This window comes from Amphiura filiformis, chromosome 3, assembly GCF_039555335.1.
Source record: "Amphiura filiformis chromosome 3, Afil_fr2py, whole genome shotgun sequence".
Lineage (NCBI taxonomy): Eukaryota > Metazoa > Echinodermata > Ophiuroidea > Amphilepidida > Amphiuridae > Amphiura > Amphiura filiformis.
The window spans coordinates 22,646,620-22,666,816 of NC_092630.1; the positions used below are offsets into that span (position 1 = coordinate 22,646,620).

At 37.9% G+C, this 20,197-nt stretch overlaps 1 protein-coding gene across 3 annotated transcripts in view; it reads left to right on the forward strand.

The window, feature by feature from the left end:
* The window catches only part of LOC140148225 (tyrosine-protein phosphatase non-receptor type 12-like), an 85,348-nt gene that overhangs the window by 22,603 nt on the left and 42,548 nt on the right, over window positions 1-20,197 (forward strand). For all 3 annotated transcript variants that reach the window (XM_072170096.1, XM_072170094.1, XM_072170095.1), the window contains exons 3-7: window positions 3,070-3,146; window positions 13,477-13,611; window positions 15,190-15,258; window positions 16,893-16,955; window positions 20,037-20,182. In XM_072170096.1, the coding sequence (XP_072026197.1) occupies window positions 3,070-3,146; window positions 13,477-13,611; window positions 15,190-15,258; window positions 16,893-16,955; window positions 20,037-20,182 (490 nt within the window). The remainder of the gene's footprint in view (window positions 1-3,069; window positions 3,147-13,476; window positions 13,612-15,189; window positions 15,259-16,892; window positions 16,956-20,036; window positions 20,183-20,197) is intronic.

Sequence of the window (20,197 nt, forward strand, 5' to 3'; positions counted from 1 at the left end):
GACCAGCAGAATGGTCCCTTGTTCGCAGGTCGCTCAGACGATCTTCAAGGGGATGTACCACCCCTCGAAAGATCTGTTCGCATCTCATCGCAATCATCCACTGCCGGTGTACTGCTCAAGGGTCGCGGACCCCCCAAGCATTCACCGTGAACGCTCTGTCCATAGACTGGGGAGGGATGACAGCTTATGCAGTCCCTCCGATCTCACTACTCATGAGGGTGGTGGCCAAGATCGGGTGGGAAGACTGCATTGTCATTCTGCTAGCGCCAAGGCCGCTGGCACTCCCCGAGGTACCAGATCTACTCCGGATGCCCGGAGCGGAGGTACCCAGTCTATCACTAGAGCACCTGCAGTTAGCTGCATGGCCCTTACCAGGGAACACGCAGCGGAGGGATACTTTTCATCAGAAGCTGTTTTTCTCATCGCCGGGCTAGACGGAAGTCTACCCTCCGTGACGATAGCCAGAGTCTGGCTCCATACTACGCTTGGTGCAATGAGACAAATAGCTCTCCGCTAGAGCCTCTGTGCTGCTAGTTCCGGAGTTTCTGACAGAAAAGTTCCAAGCAAGACTTCAGCGGGCCACTGGGGCCAGCTATAAGTCAGCTGTCCTCTCCATTCACCGAGGTTTCGAGAAGGGTCGACTATCATAGCCGATGGTTACCTTATTAGTCTACGCCTCGACGGTATGTTCAACGAGAAAAAAAAAAAAAGGAAAGTGATCCTCCTAAGGGATCCCAACACAGTCTTAGATTACTTTAAGGGTCACCCTTTGACCTTCCGTCAAAAGCGACGCTTAAATACGTAACTCTCAAGATGGCTTTCCGGTTTGGCGTTGGCTTCGGACGGCGGTGCTGAGTTGCACACGGTCTCGAGGTTAGCTTCCGTGTTCACAAACACTGGAGCGACACTGTTTCGGCGCTCTGTTCTCGTGACTACTTAACGGGCGCGGTGCATACCGACATTCGTCCCTCTCCAATCCCCAGGGTTGGGCAAGGTTCGGCTGAAGCCAAAGATAGGCTGGGGTGTCCGATAAGGCGCTGCAGCACTATTTCTTCCGAACACAAGCCTTGCGAGGGACTCACGACCGCATTCATCACCCTTACAGAGCCTTTTCGGTCCAGCCGCTGTCGCAATGGCTGGTCCAGGTGTTGGTGGGGTCCGGGGATCGCGAAGGTTTCGCGTCCCACGACCCACTCGACACGAGCTATCTCATCATCTTGGGTATACCGCTCGGTTGTCCCTTGAGGAGATCTAGCAGGCGGTGTCCCGAAGCCACCTTCGCCCTTCTCTACGATACTTCCGCTTACGTTAGTAATCAGAGACGGGCGGAGGTTTACCGGGACATTGTTCGGGCGATCATAATACGGTGGTGTACGGGTACCAGGTTTTCAGACTATACAGAATACTCAGCATGGTAAGAACCAGTGTCGCTATTCTTAACCACCAAACTTATTAAGTAAGGAGGTTTATGTCTGTGATCGCGTGGTCTTTTTTGTTTCCCGACCGCTTGGGGAAAATATTTCTGACCTCGCGAAAACCATCGTTACCGCTCCCGATCCCTGATCAGATGCTGACCAATCTTGTACCTCCATCCGTCGGTTACTTGCTAGATCGATCTTTCAGATGTTGATGCAAGAAGTATCTTAATCAACATCGGAAACGGTAAGATCGACCGGTGTACTGAGTCTAGTCCCAAACAAAAATGTTTGGTAGACTCATAACCGGTGCGATCTTACCTTTCCGATGTTGATTATCCCGACCCCGCCACCCCCTACAAGTTTGGTCCGGTAGGGGATCCCAAGTCGGATAAGGGATTTATCATATGGTGTGACGTCACCTTTTGGGTGAGTCCACCGGGGATCGGGTTTTTTGTTATTTATTCATTTATGTGGGACAAAATGACTATTGGTTTTTTCCGCATCTCGGGATCGATGCAAGAAGTATCTTAATCAACATCGGAAAGGTAAGATCGCACCGGTTATGAGTCTACCAAACATTTTTGTTTGGGACTATTTTAGAGCGTGATGATGAAATAAAACATCACGGTTTTCATCACGAAACAAAGTAATACATAAGAAATCAATTTTTCGTGAGTGATGAAATAAAACATCATGATTTTCATCACGAAACAAAGTAATACATAAGAAATCGTTTGTTTTAGAGCGTGATGAAATAAAACATCACGATTTTCATCACAAAACAAAGTAATAGGCCTACAAAAGAAATACTTTTTTCGAGAGTGATTAAATAAAACATCACGATTTTCATCACGGAACAAAGTAATACATAAGACATCGCTTGTTTGATTGCAATCAACCGCGACAGTTCGTCTCACACACATAACAATGCACTGCGATCAAATAGGTTGATGACAACATTTGATTGAATGGACTGCACTGCGACATGATTACGGTGCACCGGTTCAAATCCTTTGTTTGGAGCCAATCAATAATTTCACGCACAGCCTCTATGCAAATTAGAGTTTACACACGCTGCAGCTGGGGTAATCGACGAAGCTGGTTGTCGTTAGTGATCGAATGCATGAGCTTTTTTGCTTTACTGAATCGATTTACTGGATTAATATCCTGTTAACTGGGTTTAATGCCACAAAGGTCGAATCGGGCTTGCCATGGACCATAAGTGCATCATGCTATATAGAGGGTCATAGGTAGTACATGTATGTGTACTGATCCCATTTCCAGAATAAAGTAGGAAAAATGGAAAATCAAGGGTGCCTGAACAAAAAGTATATGAAATCCTTAGATTAGATTCCTGCACAAATGTCTCAGCAGTTCAATGAGACATTGCGTAAAAATGAAAAAAAAAATGGCAAGGAGGATGTGGTTTAATTAAGACAGGTTATGTTATACATATGCAGTATGCACACCATTCTGATTGCAATAGAGCTGTTATACATACGTATGTATAAGTTCTAATTAATTATTTTGTATGATAGTATCAAAGATCAGGGCTAATATTTAAAAATAACAGTATGACTTACAACCACATGAATGTTACGTTATATGTACTGATCTATTTTTGTGTCATCTGTGTTTTTCTTCTATTTAGTTGATTACACAAGGATAAAATTGCCTGAAATCGAGGGCATAGTTGGCTCGGACTACATTAATGCTAGTACTGTCAAGGTAAGTTCCAAAATGGCCCAGAGATATAATAGTTCGGTAACAAATTGTTACAAATTTCCCCAAAAATTTTGGGGAAATTGGGTTATTTTCCCAAAAAATTCGAAATTTTGAAAAAGAACTCATCCATATATGGCCACGCGTTTTGAACTCGCCACCCAAAAATGGTGGTTTTGTTACGCTTTTCCAAATCGAGACTCGTTCAAATTGTTATATCTCTGCTTAAACAACAGGTATTGTAGTGTGTTTGGTGTCATTTTGTAGCTAAATGAGTGCCCTAACAGACCTCCAAAGGAGAATTGTTTATCAGCTAAGATAGTGGAGGTACAGTTGTTTGAGTTCAGAATGGCCGAGGTGGTTGTTGAGGCGGTGGCGGTTGAGGCGGTGGCGGTATGTGCAAAGTCTATGGGAAATAAAGATTTTGTGTGTGCGTGTTGAATCAAATGATCATATCTTTGCATCCATATGGGCTACAGACATGGTTAATAGCTCTTTTGAAAGATTATTAATTCTGCTAATTGTTTTTAATCATTTTGAACACTTTATGATTGGTTTAGTCTATAAAATACAAACTTTTACGTACAAAACTACCCGTTTTCATATTAAACACTGTAGTAAGTGATGCGGATGTCTTCAAAATCTAAAAGTTGTTGTAAATTTTAATTACTTACCCTATCATAGTCAAAATATACATTTTCTGAGAGGAAATTTGATGAGGAATCTAAATATGGACTTACTTTTTCTGTATGGGTTAGGGGTAAAATGTTTCAGTTCAAAATATGTTTAATTGTAAAAAAAATTGAACATATTTTGGGACACCCTGTATTCCGAGATTACCAAACAGCTGTGATTTTTTTTCTTCCAAAGTCAGTAGGCTCCCCCTAACCTCTAACCAAATCAATGTTGTTTACTTTCAGTTTATAACTGCAAGTTAGTAATAAGCAATGCATTAAGTGACCCATTTTTTATTTGGAATTTTTTTATTCCACCCTGTATAACTTCAAGGTCACCCTGTACAATGAGTTGAAATGTGTATATTTAAATTGCTTTTGCCTTCAGCTTTCCAAAAATGTATACTTTTGCTAGTTTAGGGTTGATAGTTGTGGAGATATTCTAATTTGAAACTTGATTGGTGTAAAAATTCAGAATATTTGTGATGTAACGCTAAGGGTGGCGAGTTCAAAACACACGGCCATATACTAAAATTGGCTTAGAAAAAGGGGTCATTGATATACCAAAAGGCTGAAAATGCTAGCCATGTTTGCGGCACGTCCCGTCGTCTCCGTATGGTCATTTGTACTGAGTACCCCTCCACCCTAACATTCTTAGTTTAGTACAGGCATGTATTCAGGAATTACATTAGGAAGCGATAGATTCTTTAAAAAGTGGACCTTTGGTGCATCGGCACCACACGCCATGCTTGCGTGATGCAGGGGTGTGTGAAAGGGATATGCTCCTTCATAAAGTTGGAATTTTTTCAACCAAAAAAAACCCGTCTCTGTATATTCTTCAATCTCTCGTATAAATTTGGTGACATTTGGATCGAAACTGACAGAGCCTTTGATTAACTCACATACATAGTCACATACAACATTTCCCTATTTATAGTAAGATTCTGATTTAAATATATTTAGCACACATTTTAAGAGTACATTTGTATTTGTATTTCTTAGTATATCCTTGGTGGTATTTACCAATAAATACCCATATGTCCCATCCGGTTAATTAATTTACACACAAAACAAATTAACAGCATATCAGGCACTTATCAATGCTAAATTATGAAACTTGATCTTCAGCCATGGCATTGTCTTTTTGAAAGACATTTCTTGTTTTAATTGAACAAAAACATTTGTTCCTGACATTTGTTGCACAAAAGTGGACTTTTGGGGGATTTGGGGAGTGTCTGCCTCTTTTCCCCTCTCTGGCTACGGGCCTGGTTTATCATGTAGGAACATTCTCTGTTTCAAGCTATCCTTGTCAGTGTAAAAACATTTCATTGAGGACTACTCACTTTGAGGCTATCACTGTCATTGCACGATGAAATTGTAGCACATTGCAAACTACACAGGAAATAAAGTGACAGTCTCACACTAGCAGTGATGTGTGATTTGTCCTGACATAAGAGCGGTCACACATCATTAGAACACCTCTAGCTCTCTATTTGATACAAACTATGGTGATATAAGTAGGCCAAAATATTTCCAGTGTAAATATGGCATACCTCAGTTAGGCCTGGTTTACACTTCATAGTTGGTAACGAAAGGGCCTATTTACCGAATAGTATTATTTTGTATCAAGTGGGTCAGTATAGGACGTCTCAATTTTGTAATAATTTTTTTGTTTTTGTTTTGACATATCATGGTATTTTGGTCAACTAGTTGGCCACTCCAAAATTATGATGGCTGCCCCAAAAATTGTTTGGACCTCGCTAATCGCTATAGTCCATTTGGCTTCTTTGAGACAGTTGTGTCATGTCCATGATACACACATGCCAGTCACACCTTACGCAGAGGGCCACTAGCGCCCTCAACTTTGGAAGTGACAGTATGTGCCTGTCAATAGGCCCCCTCTTTTGAAGTCGCCTATATCCGATGACCCCCTTTTTTTTAAAGTCATACCCGATGACCCCCTTTTTTTTAGTTGCGGCTACCCAATGACCCCCTTTTTTTTGGTTGCAGCTACCCAATGACCCCCTTTTTTCTAGATTTTCTAGAATAGCATCATCAAAATGCAACAAAATAATGCCAAACTTTCAAATTTTGCTCCATTTTTTCATTTCTTACCATTTTTGATCAATGTAAGTTAATTTCTTTCTTAAAGTGACTTTTACTTCATTCCTAATGCTTCTACAACTTTTGGATACAATTTAAATATCTTTAAAAATCTGATTTAAAATCAAATTTAAATCATTTAAAATATTTTTTTTTTTTTAATCCAAAAAATCACCAACCCTGCACCGCGGTTGATATTAAGCTACTCTCAGTTGGCAAAATTAAAAAGTTAAAACCCTCGAGCATGTTTACACCGGGGTCACTCCCATTGTGGCCTGTACACCATCCGCGATAATGAAAACGCGTAAAAGGGTAGTTTTTGTGGGTAAGCACGATCACGCAGTAACGCGTTTAGGGTGTCAAAAACATGAAATATTGGAAAAAAGGGTAGCAAAATTGAAATTGCTAATAGCGGAAATGAAATTTAGGGTATGAAATTTGATGCAAGGAATAAAATCCCTGTTTAGGGTATTGTTTTAGCCAAGGGTTAAATCCTTGTTTAGGGTGCTTTTCAAAAGTTGATTATCGCGGATGGTGTACAGGCCACAATGGGAGTGACCCCCCCCGGGTGTTTACATTATCCTCATAAAGGTGAAAATACATTTGTGAAATGTGATGAGTATGCCTGTGCAGGTATTCCAAAATTAATAAGTTAGCTTCTAAAGAGCAAAATTTGAAAAGAATTGCCTGCTATGGATGTCATAATAAATATCTCCAGTCTAAATATAGACATGGTTCTGTCACCCTAATTGGGATGTCACACTCTGCAGGGATTGTTAAACTTTGCCAGACCTCCCTTCTGCCCATGTGTGTTTGAAATTTGAGCTAGAAAAAAATTGCAATTTGTGCAAGCAACAGTTTTACTTTCAGTATGATATTGAATCACAGTAAAAACATTTTTCCATGCTGCACTAAAATTGGCAGATGTACAAATATACAGAGGAAATAAGTAAATTTGATTGAAGAAATGAATTTGAAACACAGATTGTAGATTGAAATCATGGACTATTTCTGGGTCTGGTTTATGCATCATGACACAGGTGCAGTCAAATTTGTTGTCTATATCAGATTTTGTAATGTGTGAAAATTCTGTGAAAAAATGATTCATATGGACAGACATATTGGCTTACTGAATGTATTTATTTATTTTATAATTCATGGATACTTATAATTTGCACCAAACATTTTATTTCATCAATTTACATGTTTTACTGCTTAATTACTTTTTATGATTTATTTAGCAACATTTTAAGGTGTGCTACATCAAAAAGTCAATTCATTCTTTTTTTCATGGGCTTGTCCTCCATTTTGAAAAGGCTAGTATTGACAAATGCTTGATCATTTTACGTAAAAAATTGTGCATTTTTGGACTGAATTTAAATGGAAATACTTCCTGTTTTTAATCAAATATGTATTTGATAAATTAAATGAGTGAATAACAAATATAAAATGGCCTTGATACTGTCCTAATTTAAGGTTTCTTCTAAAAAAGTGATTGAAAACAAACAAAAAACCCAACCCAAGATTTCTTATTTTTCGGTCGGTCGCTGAGGGCAACCAAACATAAGTACGAGGACTGTTAAATATCAAAAATATTAAATTTTAATAATTCGCCATCAAATTTGTTTTATATTGTGAATTTCAAAAAATTCCTCAAAATAATGCAGAATGCAATTCGATATGTCTGATGTGCTCTCAGGCCCCACAAAAAATACTGTGCAAACATTGCTATCCGATTCCTTTAAAACGGAGTAAAACTTAAAAATCAACTTAATCAACTGCTTTTATCCAACAACTCAAAATCAATTTTAATTTAACGACATTTTATTTCTTGATCATGTCACATTTACCAGATTTGTCACAAGAAAACGGTCCATTTTGACATTTCTTGTTGTAACATTTTCAGGGTATATACTCCCTATTTTGGAATTTGGCCTGTAGCAAATCGTGGGTTGGAATTTCATATTCACAAACATATGGTAACAATAGTGATGCTTTGTAACACTGTTCTAATATCTGTGGTGTGATTAACTTGATTCTAACATGATGCGTTATAGATCCCGGGGCATAGATGTGAACTAATTGGCTATCCATCCCAAATTGGGAATGTGTGAAATGTTTCAGTGTGATGACAACACCTCTCAAAAATTCAAAAAGCATAAATTCTTAGCAACAAATTATTAAAGTGTATGCTGTGTTCCTTCTGTGCCAACCAACATTTTAATTGGCCCAGATATTTTAGAAGATATTTTCCGAATACATGGTCGTTCAATGTTTTGTTTGATAAATGTGCCTTTATTTATACACTTTCACTTTTGCTTATGAATGTCATATACATGTGGTTCAATTTTAATTTGGCTTCAGCACCTGGTGTACAAGTAAACCAGCATGGCCGCAAATCAGTGATGATCACTTCAAAATGTTATGAGGATACCCCAAGAAAGTGCCCTATTACCCACTATTACTATAATAGGTATATAGTAATGATTCTTGAAATTCATCTTAGGCCTCAGGAATGAGTATGATAATGATGCTTGAAAAAGTACTCTATAACAGGATATTTTAACGAATTAAATTTTCCAAAAATTTCTGTTGTTCTGTTCAATTTGCAGTATCTTGTTATTTCATTGTTTAAAACACACTAAACTTATGGATCAGAAATATTTCATGGGCTTTTATTTTCACGGGTATGAAATTAACCACTGAAAGCACATACATAAATGAAAATAAAATCATCACAAAATTGCCTCTATTTGGTAGACAGGTTCAATAACCTGCTCAAACATGCTCATCTTAGAGACACGGTTCCTTGGCCCCAACATGGGCTTGTACTGACCTTTGAATGTTGTCAAACCATGTTTTTGGATATGATGCCAATTTGATTCATAATGTTGGCTGTTGAGCCAAGAATACACCACATGTGTGCCTTGTAAGATTATTATTAAAAGACACAACAAGATGAAACTTAAGGATCAAAAGTTCAAAATGTCATATAGATAGGAACTCCGCCCATAATGAAGATAATGATAACCAACCACATAATTGACTAAAAATAACTTCATATTTTCTTTCTCAAGCTAGCAATATAGAGCAGGACTAAACCAACTTATTTAGGTTCCTAGCCTTTGATGGTCCCAAAACACATTCAAGATGTTCCCAGAAGCAAAATGTGGTCCTAAGCATGTGGGGGTCAATCAAAGGTCAACAAATGGGCAAATTTCAAACTTGCTCAAATTTTGTTAAAAACCATACCAAGGTATTCCTCTCATCTCAAGGACTCAGAAAAATTATAGTTTGTTTCCTCTACAGCATACCCTTCTTGAATTATAAACAAAAAGGTCAGAGCCGAGGGGGGGGGGGCATAATGGTGTTTTGGCCACAAAGTGCTCCAATTTCGATGAAAATGGTCTCAAATTTAAGTGTCATCACTGCATCAGTCATGTAAAATTGATAAGAAATAGTTTGCACCTGAGACGAATATAGGTTTGCACTATCTAGAATGCTTCATTAGGCAACAAAAAATTAAAATCCTGTTTCTATGGGCCCGACCGACCCAAATGAATGCCGACCCAAATTTCAAAAATATCGGGACAACATTTTTTTTTGCATTTCCCCAAATTGCAAAATATTTACAGATTTTGGTGATTTTTGGGGTCATTTGCAAAAAAAAAAGCTTAACCAACGGACCCTACTTGAAAGGTCCATCTGCCCATAAAACGGTTTTTTTTCATTGCCCTTTGGCCCATTGCAGCATATAGGGCCTGTGGACCATGACCTATTTTGTGATGTTTCCTAGGTAAATTATTATATTTCAACTTTGTTTGGCACAAGTCATCCTTTACTCCCCTTCCCCTCCCCACCGTAATAAATAATTACTAAAATAATTGTAATCTATCTCAAGTACACAGTTTATGTAATCATAAAAAAGTACAATAACACATCCTTGAATGAAACATACTTGGTTTACAATCTCAAGTGTATGTTGTGGTATTTTTACAGCAAGTTAGAGGGAAATCCCTAATTGTAATGTTGTGTTGTTCAGGTGCGGTAAACCGTGTCGATCATTAAGTGTCAAACGCTGCCAACTCAGGATGTCCGTTCAGATATGAAGGAAGTCGAGCAAACTAATTGTCCACAGTTACAATCGGCTAGTGCCTTTTTCCTGGGTTCAACAATGGCCGTCTTAATTTTTCCCATTCAAAATATTTCATATTATTTCTACCTTTCTTTTGTCAATTAGTCATTGTGAATGTTCTCATAGTCATAGGTTCAAATTTCACAATAATTACTACGGATACTTCAAAAGGGATATAAAATTTACAATTTGAAAACATGTTTGTTTGTTTTTATATTTTCCCAAAAAATTATTTGATTGGCGTAACCTGACCGACCCTAAAATTAGGCCTGACCCTAGACTTTTAATTTTTTTTTGTAAAAAAATTAATTAAAAGAAGAAGAAACAAAGTTCCAAGGCCTTTATCAAACGCAATTTACAGCTTTAAAAGTAATAAAAAAAGAAAAATCCCAACCTACCTTCCGTAATTTTTTGTTACGCCAATCAAACAATTTTCTTTTTGTGGCGTTTTCTTCACACTTTTCCACAAAAATTTCCTCAAAGATTTATTTACACTTGATTGGTCAACGACTGGTTATCGCTTAATGTCATAGTAAAAAAGAGTATCTTGCAAAAGGTCTTGCAAAATTTTGTGGAAATGGAAGATTTGGGCCGTCATTTTCAAGAAACCAATAAGGAAGCGGAACACCAAATCCTTCCACATTTGATGTAATCCTTGATAGTTCTGGTAAAACAGGTACTGAAAAGAAGTGGGTGTCCATTGGGAGGAAGATGATTAGCCATATGATTCTTTGTATGATTATGAAAACATGCATGTATATTGATAAATGCTCATAGTACATCTTCATTTGGTGAAAAAGTTCAGGCCCCAAAACAGATCCGCGAGCGGAAATGATTATCAGGTATTCATGCAGGCTAAAAAATAAGGGGGGGGTACTGTCAATGTGTTTGATTCTCAAAAGTTAGTCTGGAAATGTAAATTATATACTCTTTAGAAAATCCAATTGAAAACATTCAAAATATTGTCACATGGGGTAAAAAAACAGTTTTTTATATTTTTGTGTGTATTTCAATAGGTTTATTTAGTGGTGCACTCTCTTAGGCCCCCCAAAAGTTCTATAGTTATAAAATAGGGTAGAGCAGGCAGAATTGTCCCCCCTTTTCCACTTCCTATACGGTACAATAATATTTATATACTGTTCTCGCAGTCAAGTAAATCACAAAATGACAAAACAACTTTTTGCCAACTAAAAAGTGCTTTATTTTGTACCTCTGTGTTTTGCAATCGTAATTTTCTGTGTTAGTTGTATTTCTTTTAGAAGAGGAACAAAGCATGGTGGTTTTTCAGGGTTTAAAATAAAATAAAAGTCTAGGATAAGGCCCAATTTTAGGGTAGGGCTGGTTATTCCAATATTAGATAAATAATGTGCAAAATCGACACTTTTTGGACCTTTCTGTATTGGGTTTATTGGGGCACCACCCTATTAACTTGGTAACCACATGGCAATTTCAGCATTCACCATTTACTGAGTACTCAAATGATACTATGAACTTTTTTTAAACTGAATTTGGAATTTTTGTCTGTTTTTATTGTTTTTTTTTTTAAATCAGGGAAATATCCAATTTTTCAAAATGACACTACATAGTTTCAGTTTTGACAAGACCTCAAGTCTTTTCAGTGAGAAGCTCAAGGAAGTATACATGTAAAATACATTATCTTATCAATATTGTTAACCTTTGCTTGTGTGCTTTGTAAATGGAAGTCATCAGTGATAAAAGGATGAACTTTCTGTAGACCATTTTTCCTTCATCCCAGCATGCTTTATTGCAGGGGGTACTTCCACCTGGAAAGCATTGCAAAATACATTATCCCCCACAGGAGTACACCTGCGGACTGGTGCCTGCATCAGAGAAAAGGAACCTTCTTCCTAATGCAGTGATAAGATACAAATAGTGAACGATGACCAATACTTTTACAAGGCAAAAACTATTTTTCTGGGGTGTCCTGCAAAAATGTTTCCTATTGCATAAACCTATCTTAGGGCTCATATTGAAATACCCTACCACGTTTTCACACAGAAAAAAGGCAGGATTCCCCTCGCTAAGCGCGCGCCTCAGGAAAGCTCGGTCATAAAACGGATGGATTATATGCATCAGTGATACACCCTGCCCAGGATTTTAACAAAAGAAGGCTAGCACAGGAAAGCTGCAGGATAGCACACACCTTCCTGTGTAAGGGAATTTCAATATGAGCCCTTAAATATATGTTTTTATAGACCATAAGGTGTAAAACTAATAACAGGGCACACAGGTTTTCACTGTCGGCACTTGCTTTAAAATACAGTCAAAAACTTTGTAAAACAATAATCTCTGCCGCAAATATTCAACATCAATCTACAACCATATCACTTATGCTTTCAATAATTACATATTTGTAATATCAATGGATTTTACGATGATCCACATATGGAATCAGAATGCGATATTAAGACAACAATTGTGAAGATCATCTGGTGACTCTCATCAGCTGCACATGATCTATGAGGTTATTGGGGTCATACCCCATGAATAGTGCATGATGGGATAGGTTTATTCTGTATAATAAGAATAAATAATGACTTAGCTTGTGGTGCCAATGTGGATGGGGAATTCCAATTTTTTTTGGATGAAAAAGTTTGTGTTTTCCCTTGCATTCACTCAAATATTTTGCCTGCAATATACCCCCCCCCCTTTTGCTTGGAAAATATTTGCCCTGCCTACTAAAATATTGATGGTTCCCTTAAACCTAACCTGAATGTTGCAAAATACTACAAGCTGGGGCCTCCCTGTTTAGTGTCCAGGGTGGGCAGCACATAGGGTACCTTCCACTAATCCCCATCTGGTCATCAATTAGGTTTTTGGGCTATATGGTGTTGGTCAGATGAGCCCGGAGGTATATTCACAGGGAGAGGCAACATGGGCCCGACGGTTTCCCACCCATGCCATAACTAACAACCAGGAACCCTCTTATCTCCTGGCTCGCAGTGCCTCCCGGTCCCCCTCAACACGCCTGCCTTTTTTGCCCTGTGCCCTACCCACCACACATGTGCACCAACCTCCCTCCTTTTCAGCATGCTCACCATCCCTACCCCTGCCACAGCTAACTCCTCCTCTTTTAGCTGCACAGGGGTAGGAACAGTTGCGTAACCAGCTGGGGTAGAGGTGCAGACTGCTCCCCGACACCTAAAATGGGGACAGAGAAGCGGAAAAATGGCCCTGGGGACAAGAAGAAGGGAGAAAAGAGAGAAAGAAGGGTAAGGAGAGGGAGATAGTGATGATATTGACGTTCCCCCCAGACTGACAATGCTGGTTATGTGCCTGGATGGGCAGCATACAGGCACCTTCCTCTCAAACTCAAACTAAAGGGGTGAGAGTTAATAAAAGCAAAATCTGAGGTTAGAATATACAATGCTTTTACCACTTTCTTTCTTTGTCTTTGCTATAGGGTTACAGTGGTAAGAACACCTATGTGGCAGCTCAGGCTCCACTACCACAGACTGTGATGGATTTCTGGAGGATGATATGGGACGTAAATGCAACAATAATTGTAATGTCATGCAATGAATATGAAATGGGAAAGGTAAGACCAGAAACAATGAAGATTTCATAATCCAAAATGTAATATATTCAAAGGCTGCTTTGTGTCAATTTTGAATTCATATCAATTGTTATATTAAGTATGAGATACCTTTGTAGTCACCAAAGAGATTTACCCACAGAGTACCGACTCAAAATTGCTCTGTGTGTAACGCTATGGTAAATCTGCCACAGAGATTAAATTCAAAGATTACCAACTCAATATTGCTCTGTGTGTAAGGCTATAAAGCCTATGGTAATCCAACATAGAGATTAGACCCAAAGAATACCAACTCAAAATGCCCTGTGTGTAATGCTATGGTAAGTCGACCATAGAGATTAAATCCAAAGATTACCAACTCAAAATTGCCCTGTGTGGAACGCTACAGTAGATCCACCATAAAGATTAGACCCAAAGAGTACCAACTCAAATTTGCTGTGTGTAACGCTATGGTAAATCTGCCATATTGGTCTGTCGCCCGTGGAGGGCAAATAGTGTACCTAAAGCATTATCAGCAGGCCAACAATTTGTGTCTTTCAGCTTTGGCTTAACACGGTTTGCGCATGTAGAGATACGCAGTATGCGAACAACCTGGCTCTAAAATCAAAGTTGATAGCGTAATAATCTCAAGGTACACTATTTGCCCTCCATGAGCAACACGGCTCAGTCTGTACTCTTAGATTATACCTCATTGGTAATCTTTTATCCATTCAAAAAATAATAATTCTAATAATATAAAGAAAAAGTACACAAAAATATCTGACACTCGGTATTGATAAAAATTGACAGAAGGCAGGAAATGGCATATATGTATCACATAAAGTTGCATCTGAATTTGGTAAATGTTTAGTTCCGGGGAAGATCAGCCAGATTTACCACAAAGGTGTCAATTTCACTTTTATCTTCTTTAAAATATAATTTATTTAAGTTCCCTACAAATGTCAAAGATTTCCAGGAAAGAATTTCTGTTTCTTTTTTTTACTTGATTGGGTCATGTTCTTCTAAGTGTATCTTCTCTAAGCAAGTGTACTTGCTGATTCACTTGCTGGAAGGAAAGACTTCATGCAAATCAGTGAGCATTTTAGGCAAAACCCCTGTAGACTGGTATGTTAGCTCTAATGCATTCATTGCTAAGAGAACATAAACAAAAGTGCTTTTGTTAGGAGCCTTAGCCTCTCCCAGAAACATGAAATTTTGAAAATTCTAACCCAAAATCATGACCAATATTTAACTGGTTTTTTTACAAACATAACTAGTCTTTTTGACAACTTCTCCCTAATGAAAGGACTTTCACTTATTGAATATCATCAAACTTTTGGTTTGTACCCTAAGGGAATAAGGGAATATATCGAAGTTAAGAAGGTAAATGTTGAATCATTATAATCTTAAAAACTTCAGTTTTATGTTTTCCCCACTTTTGGATTCTGGCTGGAGGAGGGGAGGGGTCTGCTTTGTAACAAACTTGGGCTTCATTACTAATTTGATTTGTTATATGAGCATGCTCATTACTTCACCAATTACTGCCATATATACAATAATGGGTTTACATTATGTGTTATTTGTTTCTTTTTCTTTTTCCAGCACAAATGTGAAAGATACTGGGTAGATGAAGGTGAAATCAAAGACTTCAATGATATCAAAGTTTCCATGGTAGGTGTTAATGAAGGTCTCAATGAGTCACAGGTCATAAATCAACTGATGCCTTCTGAAGAGATAAAAGTGAGATTCTAACACCCTAAAATTCAAATTTGGCATTCTTGAACAAACATAAATGTGCCAATAACTTAAAAGCAGTCTGATAGACAAAATACGGGATTCCACATGAAGGTAAAATAAAAGTATGTACTTTTACTTTTGCAACGGTAAGACGGTTGAATTCGGAAACTGGTTAAGATACATGTGAGCAGTCAACACTGGGTCAACGTTCAGCCATTTGGCTATTCCAGATGAAATCCATACACCCACTAGGGAAGACATGACCTTAATCTTCCACACAGGGAGTGTGAATTCAATTCCAAATGGGATTTGACTCCATTTAAAATCTACAACCCCTGTGTGGGAGATTAAGGTGAAGGGTCTGTGGATTCCAACTACAATAGCACTTGCAGAATGTACTATTATTATTCAGTGTTCTATGAAATAAGCGTGATCTGTTATGAATGATCAAATGAACATGGGCATGTTTTTCGATCATTTAACATAGAAGTTCAATGCAAAATAGTTGAAATTGCAGAAATATTTGTAAATTTGGTTTTTTACTGTGGAACAAAAGTCCATACCACCTTTCCCCAATGCACCGCCACTGATTGTACATAACACCTATGATTGTCCTTTTAAGAACATGTATGTTCATTGTGATTCTAAACACTGATAGTGAAAAGTAGTAAACACAAAAATAATGGACATGTTCCAATTATTCCGACCGAGTTTGCACTTCCTGTGATCAACCTTCAAAATATGGATTTGGCAAGGACGCAATGACAAATGAAGTTCTACAGAGAGTGACTTGGTGAAAGACAAAAAATCCATGTAAAACATGTGACAACCAGCATTTTTCAAATATGATGATATAGCATTATGGACAAAAGCATCATTGTACTTGACCTTGTCTGTTTCCTCAGATGAGTGCACACCAACAGAACATGGAAGTAATACTCAGATTACGTGGGGTACATTGTTTATAAACAGAAGTAATACAAGTTTTATGGTTATTCAGCAAAAATATCAAACAAAGAAAATTGCAATAGAACAATGATGATTGGTAGGAGACAAAGAATTTCACTTATAGGTTAATGAGTCATGACCCCTGTGACGTGAAGTAAATAATTATTTGTGTCATTAAAGTTTCAAAATTACTAGAAACAGGAAAAATGTACCTGTCATTGTGTTATGAAAATAATAGATAATTATGCTCAGCAATTTTTCTGCAGTGGTTTTTAAACCGCTGATAATATTTTTTTCTGGCTGTTATTGATGTTTCATTGTTATTTAATTTAAATTAATCATATCCAAATTGGGGAAAATTGAAAAACAAACCAACAAGGCATGCACTGACAGCTTGAATCCCAAGGCAGTTTTGGATCATGGCTATAAATTATAGCCTATAATCTGACTTATCTGAGACAGAAGACTAGTTTGCATCTGACATCACTGTCAATCAAACTTCCCACTACCTATGATTGGTTAGTATCATACAAGTTGGAAAGTACTTGTTTTCTGCCAAGATTTATTTAAAGAAATGATTTATGACAATATATTTTTTTCTTCCTTTTTCATTGCCACAGATCTCGCAGAGAAGAGTTCAACCAGACTTTTTAATAAGAACACTGAAGGTCAAAAGAGGATCTGTAAGTACATATACTCATGAGCCATGGATGTGTTCTTGACCTTGTGGGTGTCTGGGCTGTTGCCCCGCCCCCAACTCCACCATTGTATCCAATCAGGGATGTTACAGAGACCATGCACCATCCACAGTACCGTATTCGTCCGAGTATAGTCTAGGGACACTCCAAAACCAAAAAAAAATAATAATAATTTTTTCTTTTTTTTGAAATCTGAGTATAATCCCACCCCCAATTGTGACAAATGTTCACCTAAAAACTGGTGGGACTATACTCGGACCAATACGGTAATAGACTACTTAAAAATGATTGCACTAATCAAGTTTAAAAAGTGTCCACTAAAATGTATTTCATCCTGATGTATTAGAGACGTCAACATGTTGAGGCACCTATTACAAGGTTTATAGGCACTAGCGACCTAAAACTAAAAGCACAACATTTTGATGTCCCATTTTTTTCAAAATTTTCATACATTTTGCATAATTCTTATGCCCCTTTTTACTTTCATAATTCTTTTAGCCACCACCTCTTCTTCCATCCCTTCTTTTTTGCAGCCCCCTGCAAAATATGTGCATGATATGGCTTCAACATAAAAAGTCCCAAGTTTTAAAGTATCTTCTCAAAATATCAAGACCGGATTTGTTTGTACTCATTTTAATGCATTTGTCATGGCAATTCCAAATATGGTCATGAAAATGTACAATTCTGAAATTTGTTGATTTTCCAAGAAAATTTGGAATTTGTCGTCTGCAGTTGGCACCCATGTGGAGATGATTAAATACTATTAGTTATTAGGTGAAGCGGAGGTATGGTACGGGAAATTAGCGTGCGCGAAGTGTCATACTGGGTGAAGCCGAAGGCTGAACCCAGTATGACACTTCGCACACGATAATTTCCCGTACCATACCGACGCTGAACCTAATAACGAATTTATCATACCACAAAGTCATTCTAAATATTGAAATAATTACGTTTTTAAACATTTTAATTCCTGCCAAATAGGAAAAATATTACAAAAATAGATGACTGTTCCGCGTATTACAGGTTGCGTGCATTTTACGCGCCCGGTTTACGCGATTCGCTTTTACACGCCGCGTACCTCGCCGTACATCGCCGTATCGGCCTTGCAAATACGCTCTCACTGACTAGATATAAAGCGTAAAATACGCACTCACTGACTAGATACGAAAATATATCAGGTTAGCGGTGTTCTTTGATGTTTACCTTAGTGGTATGATAAATGTATATATAATCGGCTCTTTCTGTAAGTCACAGTTACCATTTAACCCCCTGAGCACTAGTACCTACTGATCTAACATTGCCTCTGATTGGTCAATTATGTGATATCGCCACTTTAATCACCAATCAGAATGGAGCGTTGCAAATAATTCACCCCAAATTTTTTGTGTGGTGAAATTATTCTAACAATGTTGCTGATTGGTCCAGTCGATACTGAAAACTTCTTTTTGGCCAATCGGCAGGTAGTTCTCATGGGGTTAAGGATGTCAGTTCAAGACGGTCACTGAAGAGTGTATTCCTTCAATAATGTAAACTGAAGGAAGGAATAACTTGAATATTTTCTTATTCGTCACAAATCAAAAAAGAGTGGAAATTGCCATTATCTGTTGAGGTTGAGACATTCACACAGAAAGAAACTAAAAAATTTGGATCTTGGTGAAAAGTTGTAATTTTTCAGTCAGCAGTGTGTATAAAGGACAACTATTGGACAAAAAATACAGGCAAGTTTGGATTAAATGCATCTCTCATTATTAGGTTATATTATTGGGTCATTTTGTGAGAATAGGAAGGAAATAGATGTTGACTTAGTCATTCAATTCATAACAACAGACATTCTTAAGGTGTTTGTCGGTATATAGTGACTATTGGGTTCAAATGAAATATTTGGGGTCCAATAGTGACTTGTCAAAAATTTAATAAGTGAGTTTGTTAACAATCATAAACCTTTCCTATAATTCAACCAACTGAATTAAGGTTAATTGGAATGGGAGTGTGACCTAGCATTGTTTGCGCTGAAATATTGAAAAAAGTAAAGATTACACAACAGGAATAGTATGGGTTCCATAAAGAGATCCCAAGGCTTGATATATGGAGTGTCATTTATGCCCCATGTTCATTAATTTTTTTTCTCGGGAGGGGGAAAACACCTGAAAATTTTGTTTTGGGATATTTTTAGCCCATAAGGGGTGTCGTGTCATTTATGCCCCATGTCCATGATTTTTTCTCCGGAGGGGGAAAACATCCGAAAATTTTGTTATGGGACATTTTCGGCTTTAACCAAAGATGCTATGGTAAATCCACCATTTTGGTTTGTCGCTCATGGAGGCTGTACCCTTTGCATTTACATGTATCAGCAAGAACCTGAAATTAAATGATTATTTGCATTTATTAGATTGAGCGTTACAAATGTTTGCGCATTCAGAACACGGAACAAAACCACACACTTTGAATCAAAGATCCTGAAAATAAAAGATCTTTGTTTGAATCAAAGCTTGCCAGGCTCAGAGCGAAATAATTCGGAGGTACATATAAAAGGTAAAGGAGACGATCTCGCTTTCATTGGCGATTGGGCCAGACTCCTCCATGTAATGTTGCAATAGGGGGATCCCTACACCTCATCCACAGCGAGTCTGTTACCTTCCCAGCATTTAATAATACCGGTACCCATTTATACACTTGGGTGGAGAGGAGTATTCAAGATAAAGTGCCTTACTCAAGGGCACAACACGATGGTGTCGCTGGAGCTCAAACCCGCAACCTTCTGATTATGAGTCGGAGCCTGTTCCGTTTAATCAGTGGTACATCAAGTGGCCTCAGTGAGCTATACTTAAACATGGCGGAGTCGGTACTCTTTGATTTTGTCTCATTACCTTAACACAAGAGCCACAAGGCGTATGGAAATATCCTGAAAAATAAAAAATACGATTATTGGCTTCATTTAGGGTAATTTCCAAGTAAGTACGTAAGAGCCTGCTCTTTTACAATCTGTATTTTCCACCTATAAGCCTTTTGCATGTACATATTTTTTGTCTCAGATATTACATAATGGCAATATTTTGTTCTTTTCAGGAAGAAGAAAGAGTAATAAACCAGTTTCACTACACCGCATGGCCGGACCATGGTGTGCCTAATTCCGTACTACCTATCATAGATATGGTTAAGCTTGTGCGGGAATATCAACCACATGATGATGTACCGCTATTAATACACTGCAGGTAAGATGGGTCATT